This window comes from Propithecus coquereli, unplaced genomic scaffold, assembly GCF_000956105.1.
Source record: "Propithecus coquereli isolate 6110/MARCELLA unplaced genomic scaffold, Pcoq_1.0 Scaffold30, whole genome shotgun sequence".
Taxonomy (NCBI): Eukaryota; Metazoa; Chordata; class Mammalia; order Primates; family Indriidae; genus Propithecus; species Propithecus coquereli.
In genome coordinates, this window is record NW_012148619.1 from 6,004,014 (window position 1) to 6,030,031 (window position 26,018).

General features: G+C 34.3%; 1 protein-coding gene across 1 annotated transcript in view; it reads left to right on the top strand.

Moving 5' to 3' along the window:
- Nucleotides 1-2,116: 2,116 nt before the first annotated feature.
- Nucleotides 2,117-26,018, top strand: part of DCDC5 (doublecortin domain containing 5) — a 157,259-nt gene continuing 133,357 nt past the window's right edge. Inside the window, exons 1-2 of the mRNA XM_012649549.1 lie at nt 2,117-2,122; nt 2,876-3,010. Of these exons, the coding sequence (XP_012505003.1) occupies nt 2,117-2,122; nt 2,876-3,010 (141 nt within the window). The remainder of the gene's footprint in view (nt 2,123-2,875; nt 3,011-26,018) is intronic.

Below are 26,018 nucleotides of genomic sequence, written 5' to 3' on the forward strand. Positions count from 1 at the left end.
CATCCCTCATTCCATTCCTGATCTTCATCATATTCCTGAGCCAGAGTGAGGCTCTAGGTGGGTGGAGAGGGAGTCACAGAAAGAATGAAGCATGTATATCTTGGTAAAAATAAAAAGTAGAATTTTGAGACTGTACCAAAATATCCCTCCAGCTGTTTGGCCTGTATCTTCACATGATGACTTAGTGCTGAGACATACTGAACCCAGTCAATTCCTATTACCCAACAACATAATTCCATCATATACAAGTCTCACTCCTTCCACCAACAGTCAGAAGAGCAGAATCAAAGTTTAAGTATACTGTCTTCTTTTTCCTCCCCACATTTAGTAGCTGGAACATCCACTTCTGCTCAGTTGTTCTTTTTACTTCTCCTTTTCTCTCAATTTATAATTTTCTGATTATTCCCAACAATACCATTGCTGGTTATCAAATGTTACATACTTTCATGTTTCAAACATAAGTTATTTTGGAGAATGTTTTGATTCTAAAACTTCATTCCCAAACAAAATCATTGATATTTTTACAGCAGTTATTCTAAATTCACACAGTGAAACTGTTTATTAATGAGGCATTTCATTCCAGAGGTTTAAAAATTTTGATTAGCTCTAAATTTAGTCATATCTAAACTATTTCCATCTAGTTAAGGACAAATGAAAGATAATTTAATAATTATTTGCAGCTAGATCAAAATGAAGCTCATGTCATTTATTTATTTATTTACCTAAAAAAGGCAGAATTACTGCTTTAAGATAGTAATACTAATCTTGGCTCCAGCACTTATTAGCTATGTGGCTTTAGGTAAGTCCTTTCACCTTTTTTAAGCTTCACATTCTTCCTCTGCAAAATGAAGATATTAATACTAGCATTTTGAGTATTTGGCACAGATCCTGGCCTATAACAGCTGACCAATAATTTGTAGCTAATAATGATAATAATAATGAACAAATTTAAATACATTTATTGCATTTCATTGTATTGTTTTTACTTGGATAAATTTTTTCTTTTGTTGTTTTTAAAGTTAATTATTCTACTCATTTGCAAAAAGACAATAACATTACATGCTTTCTCTATACAATTCACTCATTTCAGTTAAATTAAAAAATTAAACTTAAATATGGAACCATAAAATAGAAGAAAGCATGGATTAAATCATCTAACGCAGTACGGTAGTGAGTGAACATCTTTATAAATATGCAAACAAAGATGGAATTCATTAAGGAAAAGACTAATGATTTTGAATATATAAAAATTTAAGAACTCCTAAATCTAAAATAGCTTAAACAAAAATAAACAGGGAAATATGGCAAGTAGGGAAAATCCTTGCAACATAAACATCAGAGTGGGATAATACTCTTCATATATAATAAGCCTGATATAGCAATACAAAAAGATATACATTTCAATAGAAAAATGGGCAAAGGGCATGAAAAGAAAATACATGACAAAAGAAAAATTGAAAAAGCCAAATCAAATGAAAAAGTTTAGCCTCACTAGAGATTAAACAACTGTAAAACAATGAGATACTATTTTTTCCCTATTAAAAATAGGAAGGTGTAAAACTAGGAATATCCAGTGTTAATGAAGATGTGAGAAAACAAACATACCCATTTTGTGTTAGTGTTAGTTATCTATTGCTGTGTAACAAATTATCTCAAAGCATAGTAATTTAAAACAACAGACATTTATTATCTCGCAATTTCTGTGAACCAGGAATCTGGAGTGGCTTACCTGGGTAGTTCCAACTCAAAATTTCTTATGAGACTGCAGCCAAGGTGTAAACCAGAGTTGCAGACATTTAAGTCTTAGCTACGGCTGGAAGATCTGCTTCTGAGTACACCTAGGTCGTTGCCCAGAGGCATTAGTTCCTCACCATGTGAGTCTCTCCATAGTGCTGTTCTCAACATAAGCTAGTGAACCAAAAGAGTGAGAGAGAGCAAGAGAGCAAAACAGAAGCTGAAGTGTCTCTTATAACCTAATCTCAGAAGTTCTACCACTTCTGCCAAATTCTTTGGGTCACATAGACCAACACTGGTATGATGTGTGAGGGGACTACCAAAGAGTATGAATACAAGGAGGCAGGGAACATTGGGGGGCATCTAAGAAGCTGGTACAATAATGACGGTTAGTTTGGCATTATCAAAATCCTCAAAAAATGCATATTCCTTATAACTCAGAAATTCCACTTATAGCAACTTACCCCAAGGACATTATCTAGCAGAAGATTCCAAATGAGACTCAGCAATTGGTGGCTAACTAAAGACCTCATGACTACCGTATTGCCTCACATGCTTCGTTTATATTTGGTGTATTATAAATATTTATTCCTTTATGTTATTTAGTAAATCATAAATATTAAATGTCTATTTTGTCCTTCCAGCCCTTTCTATGTCCATAGACATATGCTCTACTCTGTGTCTGACATTTTTCAGGTTACTAACCTATCTATACTTAATGCAGCTGTTTCATCCATTCTGTTTGTTTTCTTATCCTCTAGAGCAGAATTGAATACTCCCAAACAATACTGCAACTACACATTACATACATGTATTGTGTTTACAATACTACCTTGTATATAGAAATAACTCAATAAATGTTAGCTATCATTATTAATATATAGGATAGCTTTATTATTTTAATCTTATCAAAGGATGAAGATTAACTAGCTAAACTTGATCAGATTAAAAAACAAATTGGAAATTTTAATATTAAAGTAATTTGGCTTGATTTTGACCACAAATTGATAATAAAAAGTGTGGCATTTAGCCAGACTTTTTCTCTATTAATCTAATTTATTCTTCCTTCTTTCTAGTTGGATAGATTTTTTACTATTGCTTATAAGGCCGGTACTACTTTTTATTTTTTCCTTTTTTACAGGCTTATCCTCAGTTTGTTCTGACCTACCTAGAGGAGCTAAATGCACAAGTGGATGTGACCCAGACAGAGTATCACGTTCACCATGGTGCCTGGACCACAGCTCATCAGGAAAGTGGCAGAAACTTAGCAGAAGAGGTCAGTGTAGTGAAGCCAGAGGCGAGACAGAAATAGATCTCTAAAATGTATTTTGAAAAGAGAAAAAATGTTCAAGTTGCTTTCAGGAGGCAAGCATGAATTCACCTTAATGTTACTGATTGTTTAAAATCATACACATAATATAATATCTATATGCACATTTATGTTATATAAACATTATTTTATTAAATAGATGGTGATGCACTGGCTTTTCTTAGGACGGCCTTCTTTTGTTCTGGCTACGTACAAATGATTTATGTGTTGTATGAAGACTGAAGCAACCATGAAAAGTGCAATGTTCTATTTTTGGCATATACAGTTTAAATATTTCCACTTGATGAAAATTAGCTACAATATTCCCATATTTCATTTATTAGGTTCTGCAAAAAAATGCCAGCAACTCTGTTCTGAAGCAACTGCCAGAACCCTCAGACACCCATTTAATGCCAGAAGGTTCTCTTGAGGAGACAGGACAGCTGACAGTGGCACTAGTGAGGAAAGTGGAAGAGAAACATCCTAAGGCTTCCGCTCAGAGGTAAGGTACTGACAGAACTGAGCTTTATTGCTCAATGACATTCGATGTTTTCTTTCAGTTTCATGTAAGATTGATTTCTTGAAGATTATTGAAATATCTCAAAAGCCCTTTGGCTTTCAAGCATAGTAGTTTTCGGGTCACATTTGATGAAGAGAGGTGACATTTATGTGTATTTCATGAAAGATGTACGTTGTTGTTTATAAGCATACTTATGATGGTTTGCTGTCCTGGGATCTCACTAAAATACTCTGAAATAACATAATTAAGCTAAGGCAGTACTGAGCATATCTCCTATTGTAAAAATACCAAGAGGTCTTTAAGAAGGCCATCCCTAAGAGCTATCCCTTTTATTTTCCATGAGAAGAACATTATATTTGGACCCAAGGGTAAATCCAAAGTAGATGGTCTTAAGCAATGATAGCTTAACAAAGCAACACCTTTTCTTTTACTAAAATATAAGTAACATCATTGATTTTGCCAACCAATTGGAAATAATCCTGGGTTGAAAAATATAAGCTATTTCTTTGATCCTATTTATTTAATTAGAAACTAAAGTTTATTATTATACTTATTTTGTTTCATTTGATGTTGTAAATCTGTAAATTATAAATCGACTTTATAAACTGCAATTTTAATCTATAACTGTCTGAAATTACTGTTGACTGAAATACTTTTAAAGGAGTAATATAATTCTTATCATACTCATTAAAGTTTAAGGGAATTCCTCAATTTAAATATACTAACTGCAGATAGAAATGTCACTTGCATAAAAAAGAAAAAAAATTGACAACTTTTTATTTTAATGAAAAGCTACTTTATATTCTTAAATTATATATTCCTGCCTGGGATTATGACATTTTTTCTGATAGATAGCAAAAATTACTCTTCAATTTATTATTATCTCTTTAACTTATTATTTAAACCTCAATTCCTTTGTATTTGTTGTTTTGAAGATAGAACACAGACAAACAAACAAATTTAGTAACTTACTGTATCATAGTATGGGGGTGTCCTGAGTGGTATGAAACCTAGGTTCAAAGTCTTCTTTACCCTGCTACTTATATTTTAATCACACACAAGATTTTCAACTCTCTGATGCTCCACAGCAGGACCACAGGGCCACACAGCCATATAGCCAGGCCCCTGCATACACTCTCTGCCTTTATCACTTCACTAGAATGCAAGTCCCTTGGCAACAGTCTTTATCTGACGTTTTCATCTAAAGTAGGAACTCAGGTAACACTGGGGTACTTGCAAACTCATAGTACAGCTCTATGGGGCTGTTGTCAGCCTCTCTAGACTTGCTCCATTTCTACTCTGCCATTTTTGAGAGAATTCTGGGGCTTGTCATTATCCTGGGCTCTTATCCTGGGATCTACTCAAGAAAGAGGTGCCAGTTGCTTTGACTCTCAGATTCCTTAAACCTATATGGGATCTCTGTGTTTGCCTTGGCCCCCGTGATAACTCACCTACTTCCCTGGGATTTCTTCCTTTCCCAGCATGGACATGTTTTTTCTGAGGGTTGAGAGAGCATTGGATAATTTAGGGATTTGGCATTCTTTTTTCTTTACTGAGGCAATACAATCTGATGACTGAATGTTGGAAGAAGGGCATATAGTATGGGAAAAAAGAGCATATAGTATAGGAAAAGTGATGCCAAAAAAAAAAAGGTGATTAATGGGTTAATATCAGCTAACATACCACAACACCTATTTGAATTATTAGAATTAAATGAGATATCTTTAAATTTCCAGGACCATAGTAACCACTCAATAAGTGGTAGTCATGAAGATGTTCTGAAAACAAGTAGAGATAGAAAATAACTTTTAATGAGGTTGTATTCAGATTTCTGTTTTTTAGTCAATAGGAATTGACTAGTAAATATATTTGGTATTTTATTTCACAAGAAAGTGCCTAGGTGCCTTTTCTTAGTGAGCATTCCCTGGGTTTATGTTTTAGGTTCCAGCAATTCTTTCTGCCTTCTTTTTCTTTTCTTCTCTTAAGATCACAGGAATTTATCTACATTCTCCCCTCTCTACCCCCACAATTGATCACAGTAGATGCAATTCAGTTTCTCTCTTAAAATATAGGCGTGTGTGCGCACGCGCACACACACTCTAAAATAATCAGCCAAAACAAGGCTCTTCCACCTATAGAATCATTTCATTTAATTTGCTTTTCAAACACTGTGGAAAGCAATCTGATTGTTGATACTTTCTTTTTTGTGACATGGAAAAATTTCTTTTTTTCATTGAAGAAAAACATTCTCTTCCTATATAAGGTCTTAAATGTAAGATTTTTGGTTCATGGTAGGTTATATTTTCTTGTTTGCTTTAGCCACAACTTAACAAAATATTTTTGCTCCCTTTATCAATGACGTATAGAAGAAATGTGTTTCTCTCCCTGCTTGGATAAAGTAAGTTGTGTGTACATTGAATTCTAAGTTTGGTCCAAAGTGAAATAAATGCCATATTCTGGTATTTTAAAGTGTCTAGAATGTGCGTGTTTAAGTTAGTTTATCCAAAGGACTTCTTTACCCTTATTTAAATTGAATAGGGGGTGGGGAAGGACTGGGACAGCCAACAAAGCATGCTGACCCAGCTTGTCACCCAGTGACCTGTGAGAAGGAAATAATGAACTGTGAGTAGCTGTCATCTTAACTGTTTCTGACAGTTTGCCTTTGGGCACATCTGTGTTAGCTGCATTGGAAAGGCCTTTGTTCTTTTCCCACTAGCGACTTTGTGGAGCGCTGAGGGGTTTGCTAGCTACTGTACTCCTAACCATCCCTTCCTTCCCAGGGAAGCGAGCAGCTGCCACAGATCGCACTGACATTTCTCCTCATGACTCATCTTGGCATGTACTTCACTCTTTTCAAAGAGAATATATATTTAAAAGTCCTTTGATTTTTTTCAATTAAAGTGACTCATGAGTTTTAATACTAATAAAAAAGCAAGTTTTAAAATATTTAGTATTATCCTAGTTTTATACAGATAAAGGTAAGGACAAATAGGTAGCCAACCAGATGGGCAGGTGATTTGAAGGAAATATGTCAAAATATTTACAGTTGTTACTGATCTTTTAAGTATCCCTGCTTGGATAAAGTAAGTTGTGTGTACATTGAATTCTAAGTTTGGTCCGAAGTAAAATAAATGCCATATTCTGGCATTTTAAAGTGTCTAGAATGTGTGTGTTTAAGTTAGTTTATCCAAAGGAGTCCTTTACCCTTATTTAAATTAAATAGGGGTGGGGAAGTAACTTATTTTTCTAAATTTTAATAGTTAAACATTATATTTGCAATAGGAAAAAATCAATATGTTATGAAAAGCATTTTTAATATAGACACTTGATACATACTTTACTAGTAAGAATATTTGGACTTGAATAGGTAAGGCCACGTTACATTTTATTGTACATTTTCCACTGATAATTTTTAAATAAACCTCTAATAATTTAAACTTAAAAATATTGCAGTATTTACATTTTAAAATTAATCTAGTAATACAATTTTATAATTATTAGGAGATGTAATTTGATCAGAAACAGGTGTTTCTGTTCCCTGGTTTCCTGAAGTATAACTACTATTTCAGTTGTAATGAAACCAGAACATTTTGAATAATACATACCATACCCTAAGAGAATTGTTTAAATTAAAATCAAAGCTTCGTTTGTAAAATGTAATCCCTGAGTCAGTTTTAAAGTCTTATTTACATTTTTATAATTGCTATAAAATCAGTTCTTCTACTCTAATTATGTCTGGCTACAATTGGCGTGGCGTAAACACTGAGCATTTGGTTTTCACTTTATTATATTTACCATTTCAAGAGAATATAAATTGAAACTGTGCAGTATTGGTCAATTTTTATAAGGCCTCCTGATAAAATGGAAGAAATGAAGCTTGAAAGGACTGGCTTTTTTTTCTGTATTCAAGGTTTTTCTTTCTTAGGAACAGATTTGTGATACACTAGCTAGCTAAAGGAACTATTATAGTCTCCTGCTTTGCAAAGAAAAGGTAAATTAATGATAATGAGAAAATCTTTAAGCAGATAAATGATTATAATGTCTATATAATGACAATTTGTAAAAAATATTAAATATTAAGAGTCATTCTGAATTTCTTGAGCATTCAGTTGCATATAAGTTATTATTCTAAATCATTTATATAGTTTTGCATTTAGTTGATGGTAATCTGTAACCATCTTATTTGCTTTGAACTTACCCCTCATCTTGTTCAGTAAATATCCACACAATTTTCATTGAGAAGTGAATGCACAGGTCAGTTTTGGGAATGGTCACACTCTGTCTTTTTAAACAAAGTAAACTGTTTAAATTGCCACAGCTCCAATTCTTATTTTTAGAACTCTTACCAATAATGGTAAATGTTGATATAATTGCTTTTGATATTCACTAAATCGAATTATACTTTCTAGGAATAAAATCCCGTGTTAGATTATATTACTTTTGTTAGTTATTGAAGATGCTCAGCTTTAAGTATTTGCCTTTAGCTCTTTTATCCTATATATGAGAATATAGCCTTATATATAAGAACAGGAAATTATTGTGCATTCCAGATGTGAAGATATAATTTTGGTTTTTTATTGTTAATGTAAAAGTCAAATACTCTAATACTGGCTGATATTGTCTGTTTGGGTTTTGGTATATTCAAAAAATTAATTCCCCTATGGTCTCTGTGAATTAAAATAAAGTGAACAAATAATATAATATAATTGCACCTGCTTCTTTGAAATGAAGTCAAAATCAAACACTCCAAAGGATTGGTTTATATCTATAAATGTGCATAAATTCAAAGACTTTCAAGTAAGCAAGCATTTTATGATTAATTTTTGCTGCCATTTGCTGCCATGACATACCTGTTCAACCATGCCACTTAATTCCTATTTTTTACAATGTACTATTTATCTTTCTATTCTATTCAATATTGGTGATAGAATTATTTAAGGGGTGAATGGGAATCTCTACCCTTGCCTTCTTCAAACCTGTAGCCCTCAAACTAGAGTGTCTAGTATTATAATAGTGAAAGCAGTAGGTAATGAGGTTCTGGATTGTGTAATGTGGCTGGAAAAGGAGACAGGTGGTAGAGATATAATTAAATTACAGTAGATGGACTTGGATAAGTGTGGCGTGCAAGCAGTCAAAATGACCTATAGGTTAGCTTCCTAAATTGTCTATCTCTTTCTACCCTTGTCTTCCTATAATTTATTCTCCACTTGGTGATCAGAGTGATCCTATTTTTTTTTAGACAAGGTCTCACCCTGTGGCCCAGGCTGAAGTGGTGCAGTGGTATGATCACAGCTCACTGCAGCCTTGAAGTCCTGGGCTCAAGCAATCCTCCTGCCTCAGCCTTCTGAATAGCTGGGACTACAGGTGGGCACCACCATGCCTGGTTAACTTTTCTTATTTTTTGTAGAGATAGAGTTTCACTATGTTGCCCGGGCTGGTCTTGAACTCCTGGCCTCAGTTAATGCTCCTGCCTTGGCCTCCCAAAGCACTGGAATTACAGCTGTAAGCCACCACACCTTGCCTCAGAGTGATCCTTTAATATTCATAAGTCAGATCATGAGAGTCCTCAGCTCCAAATACTCCAATGCCTTTTTCTTTTCTTTGGAGTGAAACCGAAGTCTTTATGCTACATGATCCTACTTACCCAGGCCCATGGTACCTCTAATAACCATTCTCCCCTCCCTTCCTCTGCTCTAGTCATCTTGGCTTCATGGCAGTTTCTCAAACATGGCATATATGCTCATACACTGTCACTCTATTTTCCTATTTTATTTTCCTTCAAAGCACTTACTGCTACTTGTCATATATGCATTTATTCGCTGTCTGAATTGCCCAATTAGAATGTAAGCTCCCCTTCAGCAGGAACTTTGTTTTATTCACATCTGTACATCCAGGGCCAGAATATGCCTTGTATATATTAGATACTCAATACAAAGTTGTTTAATTAATGAACAAATTAATGAATTAAGGAGTATGATTGACGGAAATAAGAAAATGAAGAGAGCAACTGGCTTGAGCATTTATATGTACATTTCAAGACCTTCCTGTCTGCTGGACAACTATAACCCTATGACCTACTTATATGTCAATCCAGAACTGAGCTCAACTATTCCAATGACTTTCTAACTGATTTCTACAGCTCCTATTTCTTTCATCCTTTAGTAACGCACAAATATTTATTGAGCGTTTTCTATGTTCTAAGCACCATCCTATGGTATCCAAGACACTGGAGGTACGGTTTTGACAAGACAGGTATACTTTCTGGTCTTGCACAGCTATCCCCACAGAGTCTAACAGGGGAGAGAGATATTTAAAAAGCCATTGCAATAAAGAGAGAGTGATGAGTGATACTGCAGAGATAAGGTAGTTCATCCTGAACATTTATCCATGGTGGTATGCTTTTGAAGTATGACCTTTAACATTTCACTCATTGATTCATAATTTTTCAATGTTTACCCATTCCCTACTAATTTAAATAAAACATTAACTGTCAGACCCCACTGTACTATATTCTTATGTCTCAGAATCTCCCTGTTCTTGGTAGGTCCAGGATGACTGTACTTGGCTCATGCTGGTTTGCTTGATGAAATGCCCTGATCTCCTTTTATCCCCTCTGCACAACCCATTTACATTGGTTATTTTTCAGCTTTTCTTCTCTTCTTATAGATACATTTAAGGATGTAAATTTACCTCTAAACATGGCTTTAGCTTCATTCTACAAATTTTAATATTTTATATTTTCATTATCATTTCCATTTTTCATCTTTTGATCCATGCATTATTTAAAAGTCTATATTCTAATTTCCAAATGTATGAAACATTTCAGACTTATATGTGTGTTGTTTACTTCTCAATTAATTTTACTGTGATTGCAGTACATTTTTGATATGACTTCAACTCTGATATTTGTTGTGATTTTCTTTATGGCCCATCTAGCATATAGACAATTTTTATAAGTGATCCCTGTGTCCTTGAAAAGAATATGTATTCTGCAGTTTGGGGTGCAGCGTTCTGTATATGTCACTTAGATTAAGTTTGTACATGTGCTTCAAATCTTGTATATACTTACTGATATTTTGTCTCTTTGCTATATTATTTACTGAGAGAGATATGGTTAAAATCTCCCACTATAATTGTTGATTTGTCTATTTCTCCTTTGAGTTTTATGAATGTTTCTTTGCTATAGTTTGAAACTATCTATTAGGTACATGCAATTCTAGAATTGTTGTATCATTCTGGTGAATAAAACCTTATGTTTTTATGAAATGCCCCCCAACCCTTTTAAAGTTTACTTTGTCTCATACATATTAAATATAGTGGTCCCAACTTTTTGGTCAGTGTTTGCATGGTATATTTTTGTATCCTTTTACTCTCAAACTTTATATTGAAGTGTTTTGTGTGAAAGCATATTTTTTTTAATGTAGTATGACAATCTATGTCTTTTAATTGAGGTATTTAGTCCATTTACCTATAATATAATTACTGGTATTACAGGGGTTTAAATCTAACATGTTAGTATTTGATTTCTATGTGTTCCATCTATACTGTGTACTGTTTTTTTCCCTCTCTCTTTTTATGCCTTCTTTTGGAGTTATTATTTTATATTATTTAATTCCTTTCCTCCCAATTATCTTGGTATACATTATTTTGTTATTTTTTTAGTGGTTATTGTAGAGATTACATATGCTTCCTTGACTTATCAGCATTTAATATAAATTAGTGTTTTTATCATTTCACAAACAGTTCAAGGACCTTGGAACCTTTATCCTCATATATGCATTTTCTTTCTAAATATTGGTGTGTTTTAATTCTATATGTGTTTTAAACCTCACAAAAAATTATAATTATTATTTTCTATAGTAAATATTCATTTTGACTTACACACATTTTTACCCTTTCTGTTGGTCTTTCTTTCTTTCTTATCTCTGGGCTTCCATCAGGAATAATTTTCCTTCTATTTAAAGAATATCCTTTAATGTTCCTTTAGGTATGGGTCTGCTGGTCATGAATTAACTTCATTTTTATTTGTCTTAAAATATCTATATTTCACTTTACATTTTTATTTTCATATTTTTTCTGATGTGAAATTCTAGGTTGTCAGCTTTTTTTCCTTCCACAAACACATTGAAGATATCATTTTATTGTCTTTGGCTTATTTTTTTTTCATTGAAAGTCAGCTATCAGTCCTATTATCGCTCCTTTGAAGGCAATATGCTGTTTTTCTCTGACTGAATTTAAGATTTCATTTTTGTCTTTTACTATGATTGTCTTTGGTGTTTTTGCTGGTGATGTTATTTTGTTGTTTTGTATTTGTAATTCATGGGAGTTTTAGGACTTTTTAAATCTATGGCTTGCTGTGTTTTATCAGTTTTGGAAAATTCTGTGTTATTGTTTGTTCAAATATTGCTTCAGCCCCATTCTCTCTCTCTTCTCTGAAAGAATACTAATGATATATATAGTAGAACTTAAAAAAAAAAAAACAAACTACAAAACCTATGTCTCATGCTTTGTTTGTATTTTCTACATTTTATCTTCTTATGATTTAGTATGGATATTTTCTTTTGACCTTTCTCTTAGCTTGTTAATTTTCCCTTCAGCTTTTTCTAATCTGCTGCCAAATTCAGACATTGAGTATTTAACATATATTATTGTATTTTGAGTTATAAATTTTCCATTTGGTTTTATCACTAATTGTATTACCACAATTTACTTCATCATTCCTCTATTATTATTATTATTTAACAATTAGATCGTTTTTCAATCTTTCAAGTTTATAAATTACACTATAGCAAACATCTTTGGTTCTTGTCCAGCATGCATTTGTTCAATATAAGAACATTTATTAAGCACCTTCTTTGTTCCAGAAAGTTTGTTGGACACTAGAATATAGAAATGTATACAAAAAGCCCATGATTTTTGAAAGGTCATAGTGTCGAAAAGTCTTTCCATGCCATTACCAGTGAAAATCTAACTTAGGTTGTGGAAATTTTATTGAACATGAGGTTGTTTGACTTCATGGTCTGTTAAGTTTCTGTTTTTATTCTTTTCCATTTTATAACATTTATAACTAAGCTGATCAAATAAGAGTAGTGAATTTGGACATCTAACAGCATTTTATTTTCTTTCTGCAAACCTAAGTCATTCATTTATATTTTTCATATGTTTTTAAACTGGAATACACAGTTAACCAAACTATAACATATGCCATGTCTTAAAATTATCTTTACATTTTAAAAACAAAAATACCAAATGTCACCCTCTGATAATGAATGTTCTCTATAAATATTTCTGAAAAATACTTTTGACTTCACATAAGTTATTTAAGAAAAGTTACGTTATAGTACATATAACCAATTTAATTGTCCATCAGTTTATCTATTTCAATACAACTAGCTGATAATCTTTTTATTGACTCATTATCATCTGTATGCTTGTCATGAGCTCATCCTTTTTTTTTTTTTTTTTTTTTTTTGAGACAGAGTCTCACTCTCTTGCCTGGGGCGAGTGCCGTGGCATCAGCCTAGCTCACAGCAACCTCAAACTCCTGGGCTCAAGCAATCCTACTGTCTCAGCCTCCCGAGTAGCTGGGACCACAGGCACACGCCACCATGCCCGGCTAATTTTTTCTCTCTCTCTATATAGAGTTGTCCAGATCATTTCTTTCCATTTTTTTTTTTGGTAGAGACGGGGTCTCACTCTTGCTCAGGCTGTTCTCGAATTCCTGAGCTCAGAACGATCCGCCCGCCTCGGCCTCCCAGAGTGCTAGGATTACAGGCGTGAGCCACCGCGCCCGGCCGAGCTCATCCTTTTTTGTCCAGAAGTCTCCATCTGGGCCATTCTGTGAGTTAGAGGCAAGGGGATCAATGGAGCAGACAAAACAATACACCAATATTCCAATGCACAGAAACAACCCAGGTTGTGTTTTCTGGATTTTACTTTGGTGACTTTAGTATCAACATTTAAATCTTTAACTCTCATTACTAAACTTTCTTTGTTGTAATCTCCTCTATTTTATTATTTGCTAATTCTTGAGAGTCAATTCATAGTAATAAGTAATATGCATTAATTTCTCATTTTTTATATTCATTCATTCATATGACAAATGCTCATGGATTACTGATTAAGAGATATGGTATAAATTCCTAATTGACATCTCTATTAGCTGGGTGCAATTGGAGCCCCAGATTAGCCTAGCTCGCTGAATGATTTGGGGCAAGATATTTAATATAACTGATGCTCAATTTCCTCATATACAAAAGAACAATATTGATTATTGTGAAATTTAAATGAGATCCTGAATATTAAAGTTTAGTTGAATTCTTTGTACATAGTATAATAAATGCTCAGTAAATGGTAGCTCTTATGACAATAATAATGTGCTGTTATTAGTATTAGTATGAAGTACAAAATATTATAGAAATACAATAAGTTCTTTCCTTTAAAGAATCTGAAATCTCATTGGGAGGAGGCTATGCACTTCTAACTTATTAAATTTTATTTCAAAAGTATTTTTTGAGTTCTCATGGGATGTAGAGAATTATACTACATAGTATTTGAGTATCTTTTTTAAAAAAAATCCTTCATACTTCAAGGAATTTTTCAACCTAAATATATATGTGCACAATGGAATAACTTATGGTGACAAACTATAGTCATGCTATAAAAATGTGATTTTAGCTTTTGTGAACAAAAGAAGTTCTAACAGGTCACCTCTGTTGCCAGGTTGGAAGATATAAATAAATATGATAGTCTGCTTTTGAGAAAATCGAAGTGTATTTGGAGAGACAAGGCAAAAAAGATTTGAATTTTAAGGACTTTTATTGTTTCTTATTACTTATGTTTCTCATTAAAATTATGGAAAAAACAAACAGAATAAAAGGAAAGAGAAATACACACAATCCTGGATCATTATTATTTCTCTCTCTTTATAAATATATTTTTTGTTATTGCTACATTTATAAAAATGAGGGCATGCTAATTTTGGGGGTTTGACAATACATTAACAGAATCAAGATTTTCTGTGAACATGTTTCCCTAACATTAAATATTAATATATGTCCATATCATCATTCTTTAGTGTGAACCTTAATTTGTATAACCATGCCATGTTATAGAACTTTAAGCTGTTTCCATTTTTTTTTGAGACAGAGTCTCGCTCTGTTGTCCTGGCTAGAGTGAGTGCCGTGGCATCAGCCTAGCTCACAGCAACCTCAAACTCCTGGGCTCAAGTGATCCTACTGCCCCAGCCTCCTGAGTAGCTGGGACTACAGGCATGCGCCACCATGCCCTACAAATTTTTTCTATATATTTTTAGTTGGCCGATTAATTTCTTTCTAATTTTAGTAGAGGCGGGGTCTCGCTCTTGCTCAGGCTGGTCTCGAACTCCTGAGCTCAAACAATCCGCCCACCTCGGCCTCCCAGAGAGCTAGGATTACAGGCGTGAGCCACCGCGCCTGGCCTCATTTTTTTTGCTCTTATAAGAAATATGGCAATAAACAACAGATAGAAATTTGGAACATACGGTAGAAGTTAAATAATAAGAATCACAAATAGAATTTTCACACCGCAGTACACGAGGATGTACCATCTCACAAATGTCCTGAGTTGGAGAAAAAACAGAGGGCTATGTGTTTGGAAGACATTGCAGAGGCAAAGGAACTGGAGCCAAGCTGAGGAGGATAGTTGGGATTTATTTTGTTTGAAAGGAAAGAGAAGAACATTTCATGAAAGGAAAACAGTGTAATTTCTTATTTATAAAATGATGGCTCCCTTATCAATAATACATAACTATCTAAAGCTTTTTCTTGTGAAAATTGCCATCCACCCCTGTCAGTTCGAGAAGAGATCTCTTCATATGTGCCATCTCTTACCAAAATCCTAGGATTTATTCTAATTCCTATCAGTGAGCTCATATATCAAGCAGAAAGCTCTCATCATAATGTAGACCATAATTTTCTAGCAGGTATAAGTTCTCCGGGAGCAACCAGAGATTTTTTTTTTCTCTTTTTGTACCCTTAATTTCACAGATAACAACATTTTTCTTTCTTAATAAGAACAGTGAAAGATCAATAGGATTCTTAAGTTTGAAAGTTTTTAGTTTTCTTTTTAAATAAATCTAGTTCTGGAATAATTGAACCCATGTCTGCCACAGTGAAAACTTGACAGTTGAAAACATTTCCACTGCTCAGAGATAAGTTGGGAAAAGTAAGACCCCTTCATGTTTATTTGATACATGTCATATATGGCTACTAAGATGCAAGTATCTCTGAATATGACTGAGGCTATTGGGTAACATTTCATACAAAACATAAAAAGCCTTCTCCTGTGAATGGTTAAACATTGAATACTACTAAGCATTAAAAAGTAATAAATTATTGATACATACAACTTGGATGAACCTCAGTGAAATTATGCTGAGTGAAAAAAGCCAATCTCAAAATGATACACACTTCATGATTTCATTTATGTAACATTAATGAAATAATATAATTGTAGAGATAGAGAACAGATTAGTGGTTTCCAGGGGTCAGGGATGTGAGAGAAGGGATGGATGTGGATATAAAGGGAGCCTTGTGCTGATAGAACAGTTGAGTATCTTGATTGTGATGTGGTTACATATGTGACAAAATTGCTTAGAGCTACAAACACACACACTTGTGAGTACACAACTAGTGACATCTGAATAAACACTATGGATTGTACCAATGTCAATTTCTCAGTTTCAATATTGTGCCATAGTTGTGTAAGATATTGCCATCAGGAGAAGCCAGGGGAAGGGTTTGTAAGACTTCTCTATTTCTTTGCAACCTTCTGTGAATCTATAATTACTTCAGAGTAAATAGTTTAAAAAAGAAAAACAAACATTTCCCAAATGGAAATATCCAGCACTGAGAGCAGAGACTACCAGTGGTTGGAGAGCTCTTCAGGAAGGAAATTACTTGACTACACTCATGAGCTAATCTAGGTGGGCTCAATAATCCTGAGAAGTTAAAAAAATAGAAAAACAAAAAAAGAGTAGGTATCTGGAGTTTCTGAAAGAATGGTACCATTAGAACTAGACACCAAGTGTTTCTCTAAAATTATGACAAATCATATTAGCTTTTCAAAAAAGTAAGCTACAAAGTAGCTATAAAATGAATTCCTGGTTTTAACAGCAGATGGAGGTGTTTAGCATATTTCTAATAGGGAATTTTGGGCTAAGCTATTTAGAAACCTACATTGGAAGTCTGTTTCTCCATAAAAGTAACAAACTAGGGTCAAATTCGGCAAACTGGTTGGAGAGGGGAAGACTTTACCTTATATGGTGTGTAATAAGTGGATCAGATAAGCAGAAACTTTTCTGACTAGGAAGAGTAAAAATTAGTAAATTTGAGATTCTTTTACCTGTTTTATCCATAAGAAATATATATAGGAAAAAGTATGTGTGTGTATGTTGCATGTGTGTGTGTTGGTGAGATTGGGGTACTCCTCTTTATATAGAAATCTACACACACATGTGAGTATATTTATAAGACTACAAATAGATATACATGAATATATGAGAGACATAAGGTTTCATGTTATTATACCTATATGTCTTGTAAAATACTCATTATGGTTTAACTGGGTATGCCATAGATTTCATTATTCCAAGGTTAAACAAAAAACATACCTAATGTCTCCCTCACTATATCATGAAAGCCCAAATAATTAAGTGATTAATGTCCTAAAACATTAGTACCACATACTATTGTGGTAATAACTGCCTGTGTTAGTTATCTATTGCTGTATAACAAGATACTACAAACTTACCAGTTTAAAAAAGCATCCATTTATTATCTCCCAGTTCTGTAGGTCAGAAGTCCAAATGGGCTTGATGGGATTCTCTGCTTAAAACTTCATAAGGCTGAAATTAAAGTGTTGACTAGGCAGGACACTTATCTGGAGACTCTGGGGAACAATCAACTTCCAAATTATTCCAGATTGTTGGTCAAATTCAATTCTTTCTTGTAAGACATTCTCCCCTTTCCTTGTAGTCACTCAGGGCCACTCTCAGTTCCTAGAGTATACCCATGTTCCTTGGCCTGTAGCTCCTTCCATCTTCAAAGCTAGCAATGATGTGTCAGATCCCCCCAGTGCTTTAAATCTCTCTGACTTTTCCTACTGCCACCAGCTGGTGAAAACTCTCTGCTTTAAAAGGGACTTGTGTGAGTAGATTATGCTTACCTAGCTAATCTCCCTATCTCAAGGTCAGCTGTGCCATGCAACATGACATAATCCTGGGAGCGATATCTCATATTCACAGGTTCCAGGGATTAAGGCAGAATGTCTTTGAAGGCCATTTTTAGAATTTTGCCTACCACACTGCTGCTATCTGGTAAAGGACTAGTTTAGATAATTTCTTGATTTATCTTCTAACTGTAAAATTCCTGTCATAGTCAACACTAGTACAGAAAGGAAGAAATAGAAGGTATTCATAAGGTATTTAAAAAAAAATTTGAAATCACATGCCTAACAACCTAACAGTTTAGGACTAACAGCCCCAATAATTAAATGTCACATACAGTACCTAAGAGTAGGATGTGAGTTGTAATAGAGGGAAGGAAAAATTGCAAAATTTGCATGTGGTATAATGACACTAATCATAATAGGTTTTTTAAAAAAAATTTTTCCTGTGTCCTCACATGGTACATAATAGGTCTTTCTATTTTTACTGGCTACTAGAAATTTGAGAACTCAACAATATACAATGCCTATTTATATTGATTTGGATTCAGTTGCAGGTGATAAAATTCCTGTGGCAAACTGGTTTAATATAAGCATGTACCTTAAAAAAAGTCCAGGGGAAGTGGCTTAGGCACTCAACTGGTAATAACAGACTCCATTTTTCTCCAACTCAGTTCTACCTTCAGGATCCATGAAGAAGGAACATAATGTTAGCAGCTTTGGCCCTTAAACTTTCTCAGGTTTCAGGTCCGTAAGAACCTCCCAGAAGTATGTATGAGAAAAAGTCTCTGAATTACCAGTCACGTGCCACATAATAACATTTCAGTCAATGATGGACCACGTAGATGATCGTAGTCCCATAAGATTATAAAATCATATTTTTACTGTACCTTTTCTATGTTTAGATACACAAATACTTACCATTGTGTTACAATTGCCTACCATATTCAGCACAGTAATATGCTATGTAGGTTTGTAGCCTAGGAGCAATAGGCTACTATGGCATATAGGTGAGTATAGTAGGCTATACTATCTAGGTTTGGGTAAGTACACTCTCTGATGTTTGCACAATCGTGAAATCACCTAATGACGGATTTCTCAGATCGTCCCTGTCTTGGAGCAATGCGTGACTGTACAAACAATGCTCCATTCTGAAGGGATCACTGTGACATGCTGATTGCCTTGACCCAGGTCACATGCTCCAACCCTGGAGTTGGGGGTGAAGTCAGCTTCACTGGAATCACATAGACTGAGACTAAGGGAGTGGGGTGATTCCTAGAAGGAAACTAGAGTCAGGTTGCCAGAGGACAGTGAAGAATGCTGAGCAGCACAAACAACAATGTCTACAACAGTACCTTTCCCATTCAAAAGATATTTTTGTAGATATATTTGATACCTGTGTGTTATATACAAATATTTCAATTCACTCACTCATTAGAATGAAGCAGTTATAATGGGCTGAAAAAAACTTGGATAGCTATTTTAGCAGTATTCAAACTATGCTTTGGGGAATCTCAGTGTTCTGCTGCTAAAAATGAAGGGATGAAAGACTGGGTCCAAATCACAGAAGAAAAGCATAGATTTTTCTTCTTTTTTTTCATGAAAACATTTTAAAAATAACTTTGGAACTTTCCAGTATTTGTTTATTCTAGAACCTAGTATAAGACAGTAAGGTGGTATCTGGTTTAGCACAAAATTACATATATGGTTATTATAAATTATATAGGTTAGTATTTTACTACATTCTGTGTGTTCCGTTATATAAACAAGTTTGTGGACCATTGATATAGTCCTGTCTCACCTTAATTTGCAGGTGGATAATTTTGACTAAAGAAGTTAAATAATTTGTCCAAGTCCACCCAGATAATCAAGAATCCTGATTTTGCATCTGTTCTAATACGTCCCCATCCTCTATGCTTAATGTTATGATATTGTCTTAATTTTATCCTTCATTGCTGGAGAACTTGATTGTTGGAGGGAAGGTGGTGAATATGTAGAAATAGAAAGACCTGACTGTAGTCACTAATACTTTATATTGAATTTTATTAGAATGTAAACTGTATTTGTGGGCTTTGCTTAAAATGACTAATTTAACATGGTTATGTGGCAAAATTTTGAAATGAGGCCTAGTTCTTTGGTCTAACATTTTATATGACATAAACATAAAGTTGATTCAGTTGTCACTGTTGGTGGGCAGTAACTGAGCCAAGATGCTGCGGAATCTGTTGGCTCTTCGTCAGATTGCCCAGAGGACCACAAGCACTGCTTCATGCAGGCGTTTTGAAAATAAAATTCCAGAGAAACAAAGCTGTTTCAGGAGGATAATGGAATTCCAGTACATCTAAAGGACGGGGTGGCTGATGCCCTCCTGTATAAGGCCACCATGATTTTTACAGTTGGCGGAACACCATATGCCATATATGAGCTGACTATGGCTTCATTTCCCAAAAAGCAAGATTGACTTCAGTCATCCCAGCAATCACTTGGTTCAATTTCATTCAGCTCTCTATGGGCCAGTAATCTGATAAGTAACTGAACTCTTCTTTGGGGATCGATATTTATTGACTAGTACTAACTGCCACCAATAAAGTAGTCTTTATCATGAAAAAAACCATAAAGTCATATTGCTTTAGTGTTTTTACTTCTTTTATCTTTTAGACCATGATGATTTATCCTTAGAAGTCATCTAGAGGCAATAAGATGAAATAGTTAAGAAGAGACTAGAGTCAGACTATGTGGATACAAATTCTACCCTTGATAAAAATCTCTTTTTCTCTTTGTGTTTCAGTGGGTAGCTGTAAGGATTAAATGAGATAATACTTGAAAGCAAGTGCCAGCATAATATAGTAGTTAGGAGTACAGATGTGGGAGCCAAAATCCCTAGGTCCAAATTCTTACTAGCTGTGTGACCTTAGCTTAGTTACTTAACCTCTCTGCTTCCATTTTTTTCATCTGTAAATTGGGAATAAGAATAACACCAACTCTGTAGGGTTTTTACAGGAGTAAGTGAATCAATGGTTATAAAGCATTTGGAAAGTTCTGGCATGAAGTCAATGCAACAGGAATTGCTTGATAAATGAGTAAGTGCTTAGAAACAGTGGATAATTATCCATAATTTACAAATTAGGTGACTGAGAGACAGTGGAGTGGAACTAGTCCAAGGTCAAAGATCTAGTAAGTGGGAGAGTCAGGATCTGAAACAGTTGTAACTTAGAGCATGACCTCTTAAACATCATACTGCCTGTTACTTTTTAAAGCATTACATTTTAATAGGATTGCCTATTACATTTAAACCATTCTTTTATTAATATATGTCCCCTTAAAATTTTGTTGATACATTTTCCTTTGACTGTTTTTCATTTCAAATCCTCAACTTCCAAACAAAACAAAAACCTCTGATGTGAAAAGTTGGGTAGACTAAGGACCATAGCCATTTCCTGTCATAGGGAAGGAGTTTAATGAGAGATGAATAAATCAAAATAATAATTTTGGAAATAATTTTTCATTAGCATTTGATCATATTCATATTAGTCATTGCATAACTAAATATCTGCAGCAAATACTATACTGTTGATTAGATAGCAACATTTTAAAGTTTCTTCATCAAATTATGAAATTAGAATTTATGAAAAATATTTGACATGATGACATATGGAAAATATTTTTCAAGTCCCACTTTTTTTCCACTTTTACCTTCTAAACTTGCCTCTCTCTCTTTCTTTCATCAGAAGATAACCTTTTGTTAGGCATATCCAAAGGAAAGGGCTTGCAACAATAGAATTGTTCCCCAGGAAAGCTGTCCTGTGGTTAGAGCATAGAATTTGAGTCAAATCCATCCACTATCTGGATCTTCAATGGTGCTCCATGCCAAGAGCACTATTAACCACAGAGACGCATTGACACAAAAGGTAGGGAGTCTGCTGAGAGGCCCAGAAAGTGAAACAGGTCAAACAAAATAATTTTTGGATACTTTTCTCTTCCAAAAATCTGTTATGAAATCTAGAATCAACCTCTAGTGTATTTTATTTGTCAATTGACCCAGAGAATCAGGTCTTCATCTTCATAACATCAATAGCACAAATTATTTTATTCCCAGACTATCCTTGCATCTTGTTCTGTTTTTCAAGGATTTGGCAGACATTACTAAACATGGAAGCATGCACAAAAAGTTGAAGTTATGCCAAGGAATCAGACATATTTTTCAGTTGGTTTAACAAATATGGTAAGTAATCAAGAAAACAAAATAAGTATGGTACTAAGAAGAATGAAAAAAATTAACAAATACTCTTCAGGAATCCAAATACTTAGTTCTGATATGTGTACTTAAGTTCATTAACTGAACCAAATTTCTATTTCTGCTCTCTGTTGTTCTAAAAAACACTAAATATTAATAGAAGACTAATGCTTGCTTGAATCACCTTTAAAACTATGAAGAATGGTGGGAAATGGTTAGCATCTGGGAAGATAAAAATCAGAATTAAAGGCTGGGCGCGGTGGCTCACGCCTGTAATCCTAGCACTCTGGGAGGCCGAGGCGGGCAGATTGTTTGAGCTCAGGAGTTCGAGACCAGCCTGAGCAAGAGCGAGACCCCGTCTCTACTAAAAATAGAAAGAAATTAATCAGACAACTAAAAATATATAGAAAAAATTAGCCGGGCACGGTGGTGCATGCCTGTAGTCCCAGCTACTCGGGAGGCTGAGGCAGGAGGATCGCTTGAGCCCAGGAGTTTGAGGTTGCTGTGAGCTAGACTGATGCCACAGCACTCACTCTAGCCCTGGGCAAAAGAGTGAGACTCTGTCTCAAAAAAAAAAAAAAAAAAAAAAAAAAAAATCAGAATTAAAGATAATCTTGGTAAGGGGAAGAAATATTTAGATGCAAGCCAATTGTATTCATTAGGTAGAGCCTGGTAGTTCACTGAAGGAAAACAAACAAATAAGTGGTAAGTTGATAATGAGCACATCTGGCAAGTAAGTTCTGGGACATCATAGGGATAAGAGAATTTCAAGAGTCTCATAGAAAGACCAAACTTTAGAAAGCCAGTGGGCTTTTATGCTCTTTCTACATGCCCTGACATGTGCACAGTTATAGACCTATCAAGTAATCTTACCACAACACTGCTACAATCTGAGTAGAATCCAGCTCTAAACTCAGAGTGTCAAAACCTGAGGACAAAAGGAACTGGTTTAATTGGGTTTTCAAACTCTGTTTCTTAGGGCCTCAGGGTTCAGGGACACAGAGGTGAGCCCGTGGGGGGCAGGCTGAGTAAGCTTTCCCACTCCCCCACTTCAACAAGAGTAGCTCTGCTTTATGCATTGAGCTCCTGCAAAGGCAGTGTAGTGGAATAAGGATGTAGATACTATGATCAGACTGCTTCAGTCCAAATACTGGCTTGCCACTTAGGAGCTATCTGACCTTGGGCAAGCTATTTATCTCTCTGTCTCTCAGTTTTCCATATCTGTAGAATGCTCATAATACCAAGACTTAACTCCTATGACTGGCACATAATAAGCATGCAGTGAATAACTACCTGAAACAGAGTCATTCTGATAAAAGAAAAAAAGAAAAATGTAAACCCTTAGAACCATTAATTTTAAGATTGTTGCAGTTGGCCCTCTGTATATGTGGCTTCTGCAGCTTCGACCAACCTCTAGTTGAAAATGTAGTTAGGCCTATGGTGATCATGTCTATACTGAACATGTACAGACATTTTTTCTTATCATTATTTCCTAAACAATACAGTATAATTATTTACATAGCATTTACATTGCATTATTTATATTAAGTAATCTAGACATGATTTATAGTATACAGGAGGATGTACATAGGTTATATGCAAATAGTATGCCATTTTATATGAGGGACTTGATTTTGATATATGAAAAGGGTCTTGGAACCAACCAATCCCTAGTGAATACTGAGGGATGACTGTACACTGATTTTACTTTTATATTCCTTGTTTTACTAAATATTCATAAGGCAATTATGTTGTATTTGTAGATTATGTTTTTGAACTTTTTTCAGGTTTGGATCAAGAAGCAGGTGGAGAAGACACTCTTATAATTTGCCTTTTATTCTATCTGTCACAGAAATATAGATCAAAGATGGTGATGACTTTTTCAGATTGATAATAATATTGATGATTATGTCTAAGCAATTTTCAGAAGAACTGGGATTATTCTATATGAAATGAGAAAAATGAGCAGTGATTTAATAGTGAACATAAATTTAAGGACATACACAGAATATTGTGAATAACTTTTACCTTTCTCAAGTTTGGAATAAATGAGCTTTCAGTTGAAGTACAGTAAGCAAATGCCTGTCACTTGCCAGCTACTCTGCTAGGTGTGGGGAGATACAAGATCAAATCAAAGTTTGTCTGATGAAATATTCAGTTTCTCTAAAGTAGAGCAACTTCAAAATGATCACTTAACACAGAGTAGATTGGTGCCAGAAAGAAATAAATTGCTTTAAAAATAAAATGGGGGGCATACTGAAAGGGAACAAGAGCCAATCTGAAAAAGCTGGAATAATTTGAGCAAAAAATAAATATAATTCAAAAATTTAAAAATATTCCTGAGTTTATACTGATATAAACACATACCTGCATAAATAAATGAGTGGGGGAGAAGGCATATGTTTCCTTACAAGAGAATTCTAATTATAAATGTAGAAGGAATAAAGAAAATAGAAAAATCATCATCAGAATAGTGTAACAATAATTGTTGCAGACAAGATCCATCAGTGCAGGCTGAAATTCATGAAAGTTTAAGGAGAAACAAGATATTTCCAAATAAATTCTCCAGCTATTTATGAGTTACAAGGGAAATACAATAGTTTTACAGCGGAGAAACTTGGCAGACAGCAAGTGATCAAAGTTATCATCACTAGTAAGAAGACATGTTGACTCATGTGCCTTGTGAAATGATCTGATGAGATGGGCACACACCTCTGTGCTATTCTTCTCTCAAATCTGTAAGCTCAGTTCTAATTATGAGAAAACATCAGACAAATGCAAATTGAGGGATATTCTACTGATAGTTTTCTTCAAAAGTGTCAAGGTCATGAAAGACAAGAAAATACTAATGAACTATCACAGGATCAGAGGAGATGAAGGAGACATGATAACTAAATGAAATCTGGTATCCTGGATTGGATCCTGGAACAGAAAAAGGACATTAGTGGAAAACCTGATGAAATCCAAATAAAGCCTATAGTTTAGTTAATAGTATTGCACCAATGTTAATTTCTTAGTATTGATGATCATACAATGGTTATATAAGATGTTAACATAAAGAGAAACTTGGGTGAAGTATATATGGGAACTCTCTGCATTATTTCCACATCTCTTCTGTAAGTCTAAAATTATCCCCAAATAGTTAAAAATAAAACTGATTCTTTTAAAATTCTGAGATTACTTAGACATGATTCGGAAATGAAGAAATTACAGAAATTAGAATATGCTCAAGCAGCTCTAACCTTGCGATATGATATTGTAGAACTTTTCTGGGCATGTTTTCATACCCCTAAAATGTCCTTCAGAAATGTATTATTTATATCACTCCATTCACCAAACACTACCAAGATGTGAGTCAGTTAATGTGTATATAAACTGTGTACAATATGTGTATATGAAAGTTGGACAAGGAGACTTTTTATAGCATAGTCATTAACAAAACTTCATACAGAATATATTTCACCACAAGATAACTTTCTACAGTCGTATGTCTCTTAAAGACAGAGATATATTCTAAGAAATGCATCCTTAGGTGATTTTGTCCTTGTGTCAACATCATAGAGTGTACACAGACCCAGATGGTGTAGCCTACTACACACCTAGGCTACATGGTATAGCCTCATTGCTCCTAGGCTACAAACCTGTACAGCATATTACTGCACTGAATCTGTAGGCAATTGTAATATAATGGTAAGCATTTGTATATCTAATGTACCTAAGTATAGAAAAGGTACAGTAAAAATATAATATAAAAGATAAACAATGGTACATCTGTATAGGGCACTTACCATGAATGGGGCTTGCAGAACTAGAAGTTGCTCTGGGTGAGTCAGTGAGTGGGTGGTGAGTGAGTGTGAAGGCCTAGGATATCACTATATATTACTGTAAACTGTATACCTAGGCTATGCTAAATTTATAAAATTTTTTTCTTTCTTCAATAATAAATTAACCTTAGCTGACTGTAACAGTTTTACTTTATAAACTTAAAAAAAATTTTTAAACTTTTGACTCTTTTG